This window comes from Musa acuminata, chromosome BXJ1-5 (genome assembly GCF_036884655.1).
Source record: "Musa acuminata AAA Group cultivar baxijiao chromosome BXJ1-5, Cavendish_Baxijiao_AAA, whole genome shotgun sequence".
In the NCBI taxonomy this organism is placed as follows: Eukaryota; Viridiplantae; Streptophyta; class Magnoliopsida; order Zingiberales; family Musaceae; genus Musa; species Musa acuminata.
The window spans coordinates 9,099,919-9,104,213 of NC_088331.1; the positions used below are offsets into that span (position 1 = coordinate 9,099,919).

The window sequence follows — 4,295 nt, forward strand, 5'->3', positions numbered from 1 at the left end:
TAAATAAAATTTAATCCAAAATTTTCATCATAATCATAGAAAAAACAGTGACTCCTAGCTATGAGTAAGTGCATAATCTGTAATATATTATCACAATCCAAGTCACTCATGCTTGATCCATACAAGAATGGCTTGCAACTATACAGTGAGGAGATTGACTGATGCATTTGATTGATTAAAGGATCAGCATGTATATATTCTAAATTGGAAAAAAAAAAGAAACATTTTTATAGGGAATTTGTAATTTTATTTTCTCAGGAGGAGAACTATTTGAATTCGGAGAAACTATAAATGTAATATAAAGGTAGAACTTGGACAGTTTAATCACAAAGATATACTTAGAAACACAGTCAACATAATGTGAAGAACTAGATTGGGTTCTTGCCAAGAGGAAAAAGTTGCATCTATGAAGAGGGAAACAAAGAAGAAGCATGTACACTTTAATTGAAAGATGACACTCTAGTTTAACTTTGTCAATAGGAAGCTCCAACTTCAATAGCCACTTGGTTGTGTTTGACTTCTTAGTAGATTTTATGAACTATGAGAACTAATTGGAAGGCACAAGTAATAAGGATGACCACAACCAAGCAAGTCAACTCAGTAATCTCATGGGAACATGTAGATGATCTTCTCCGCAACCCTCAACTGAACATTCAATCCGCCACATCACCTGCTACAAATGCTTACAGCTTTCATGCTGTGCATAGGGAGCAAGGTACACTTAAAACCAGCTAAATATGCAGCAGGAGCAAAGCCTGTCCGACATCTGATGATCTTAATGAACTGCATAAAGATTCAGTACTTGTCTTGTTCATCCATTGCCCCCTCAAAAAGATTTTGGAAGCTGGTTCATCATACCTCAAACAACTTGGATTGCCTAACAGTGCTTTCTACTCCCAAGAAATGTAGACGAATTGTGACAGGATGCACATATATGTTAATCAAGGTCATGCAAGAATGAGAGGAGTACTAATTAGATCTGACCTGTACGACTCTTTGACGGCCTGTCCTCCACTTTAGGGCATGTCGACTGCTGATCTCAGGGAGATGAAGCTGAAGAAGTTGGCTTGGAGGCAGATGATCTCAATATCCATATAGTACATACACATGGATCAAGACGAGAGATCTGAAAAGGAAATCAGCAGATAGCCAAACAAATGTTGATTCAACGAGGAGGTAATGACTCGTAGGACTTAAGAGGGAGATCTCTATATCCATGTAAATTACTTACAATCGTAAGAGAAGAAGATAAATGAGTACACACAAACGTAATATAGTTGCTCAGAAGGATAACGGAAATGAGGTCGTCCTCTCTTCCTCATAAACAAAGATCCAGTGGCGAACGCTGCTGATTGCTCATTTGGGAAGACGATGAGGCTAGCAGTGTCTGGCTTTCCGCGCGCAGCGGCTGGAGGAACGGAAGAGCAGTCGTCGGATGCAACTGCCGCACGCTGCGGTGGTAATTGGCGTCGTCTCCTCGATCAGGGCAGTCTAGGTTCACTCCGAACAGCCTAACTCGCTTAACGGCGGCGTGGTCGTGAACAAGGGGCACTCGGCTGCTGGTCACCTGTTGCACCGCCATCTGTGGTGGCTTCGGGGCCGGCAAAGTGAAGTACAGCGGAAGTAGAAGTTGTCCGGCTCCGATACCTGAGTTGGCAGCGCTGTACGTGCGCCCCTGCCAGGTGTGGTCGCACGCCACCGCCGGTGGGACGACGAGCCTGGCGCTCCACGGCCCGGTTGACCGGTCGAAGCAAAACCCAGGGAAAGGGATCCGGGCTAGGCCACGCCTCTCCGGTCGACGCTTCCAGTCGATGTAGAGGCGGTGGCGTGCAGCATCGCCGACGCCGCGGCCGAAGGAGACGGTGTCCCCGGCGCCGAGGCTCTTCTCCTTGACGAAGCGGCTCCACCCCTTGGTCATGACGTAGCTCTGGCTGCTGTTCCAGTAGGAGTAGCGGAATCGCCAGTGCTTCCCCGTCCGATCCTCGAAGCTCAGCAGAAGCCCCTTCTCGCTGGCTGACAAGTCCAGCGGGAAGTACTTCTCGGCGTGCTGCTTCGGGATCACCAACCGGTTCAGCTTCCCGACGTCGCTGGGAGTCACTACCTTGTCAAACATGTGCTCCTTCTCCATGAAAGAGAAATCACCGCCGCCACCGGACGAGCTATCGTGCCACTTGAAAGCAGTAGATGCCAGTGAAGGAGAAGAAGAGGGGGGATTGAAGGGAGGCTGTTTGGAGTTCTCTTCTTCCTTGTCAGTGATGTAGAAACTCTCTTTTCTTTCAAGCAAAAATTCCATCTGACGAACCCAAAGGAACCAAAGAAAAGGAAAAGATGGAACGACTAGTAGCTCTACTCCACTATATACTCTCTTCTTTTGATCCTGATAAATGTAGAATTGGATGCCTTCAGCTTTGGTTTCTGGAAGAAGATAAGAAGGGTCGAAGATAAAACAGGGTTAGTGAAGACGCAGAACTCTGACAGCTACGTGAGATAAGGGAAGGTGGTGACATCAACTCTACAAAGGAGTGGACGGGGTTAAGCGATGCAAATTCTATTGATAGATGACTATATATATATATATATATATAAATAATAAAAGGATTATTAAAATTGAAAGGAAAAGTATGGTGTATGGCTTTAGAGAGATCCTTCTTTTAACTTCTTTTCGGTGTGTGTATTTGTTCTTGTTATTGGTCTTCTCATCGTCATGTATCATATATGAACATCTTTTTTATATCATCTTACATCCTAGATCATCTCGATATATTAATTACCATATCTCATTCCACTAACATGAATTTATATGTGGTAATTATAACACTTTGACAATTCAACAAATGACTCCACGATTGCCCTTGGATTGACTCTCCATATAACTCTATTGGTTAATCAACCTCCTTATAGAAAAGCCCTAAGTATACTCCTCAAACTATCTCGACTAATTTGAGTATACAACATATTTATATTTATGATTCTTAGATCCTTCAACCATTTGTAACTTAGATATCGAATGGATCTTTATTAGATACGCTCTCGACATAACTTTTACAGAATTTATTATCAAATCCTTTTATCTCCTGACATCAAATTTGTGATAAATTCAAATACTGAACCTCAAAGTGTCAGACAGTCAGAATCCCTTATAGAAAAACTCTAAATGTACTTCTTAGACTATCTATAATAATTTGAGTATACAATATAGTTATGATTCTTAAAACCTTCAATCACTTTGAACTTATGTATTGGAAGGGACTTTGTTAGATATGCTCTTGGCATATTCTTTGTAGAATTTAGTATCAAACCCTCTAATCTTCTGATACCAAATTTATGAAAAATTCAAATAACGAACTTGAATTGATTTTAAAAACTTTGACAATCAAAATCTCTTATAACAATATGCATATATGTTCTAAAATTATTGAAGATATTGTACATTTGCATGAATTAAGTCTATCTCCTTCGATAATTAATTAGCATGACTCATGGAGCCACTCGAGAAGCGAAATTTTTATTCATTTCTCAATCTTATGACTACATGTCAATGCCAATGCATCAATGAACCTTCGTCGACACTCATTTGGCAACCAATCATTAAAATCAACGAGCAAGTGCAATAGATGATGCTTGTTTGGTGAGTCCGAGATGTTAGCAAGCCAAGTTCCTAAGAGTAATAATATACGAAGATTAGACATCATTAAAATGCAAAAAAAAAAAAATTAAATTAATAGTCATATTCAATATATATCATTGGAATCTTTCAAATTTTACTATTTTTACTCCATCTCAATTCACATTTAGATGACATCCACAACAGTGAGAAGAGATTACTTCAACTCTATATTTAATTGTTAGATTAAACCCCCCACCACCTCTTGGAAGGGGATGAACTCAATCGACCACATCTAATTCGGTTCATTCAATCTATTCAATCTTGATTTCGCATATGTTTAGATATGTTACTGTTAAATTTGATAGGAGAACTTGTCTGTACTTCACATCGTATATCACATATCTTACAAAAGTTTATGTCGAAGGTGTATCCTATGAAACCTATTCGATAGTTAAGTCAATACACATTCGTTTACGAAGAATGTCAAAATCTTATAAAGTAGTGATTTCAGAATAAAGAACCTAAGGAAGAGACTGTTTTATATCGTGTCATTTTAGTAGTTATAAATTTAGTGAGAGATATTTTCTTTAAATGCTTTATTGATGTAACATATTTTTCGAGCTTTTTTTCTTCTTCTTTCGTTGTGATAAATAACACAGCATGTTTAATAAGCATCTGAATGAATTTC

General features: G+C 39.6%; 1 protein-coding gene across 1 annotated transcript; it reads right to left on the reverse strand.

Moving 5' to 3' along the window:
* Window positions 1-405: 405 nt before the first annotated feature.
* On the reverse strand, window positions 406-2,522 carry LOC135674963 (B3 domain-containing protein Os03g0120900-like). The gene is made up of 2 exons (XM_065185226.1): window positions 1,232-2,522; window positions 406-1,126 (listed from the first exon to the last, which is right to left on the reverse strand). The coding sequence occupies exon 1, from the start codon at window positions 2,291-2,293 to the stop codon at window positions 1,319-1,321; it is 975 nt and encodes a 324-aa protein (XP_065041298.1). The 5' UTR covers window positions 2,294-2,522; the 3' UTR covers window positions 406-1,126; window positions 1,232-1,318.
* Between the last annotated feature and the right edge of the window lie 1,773 nt (window positions 2,523-4,295).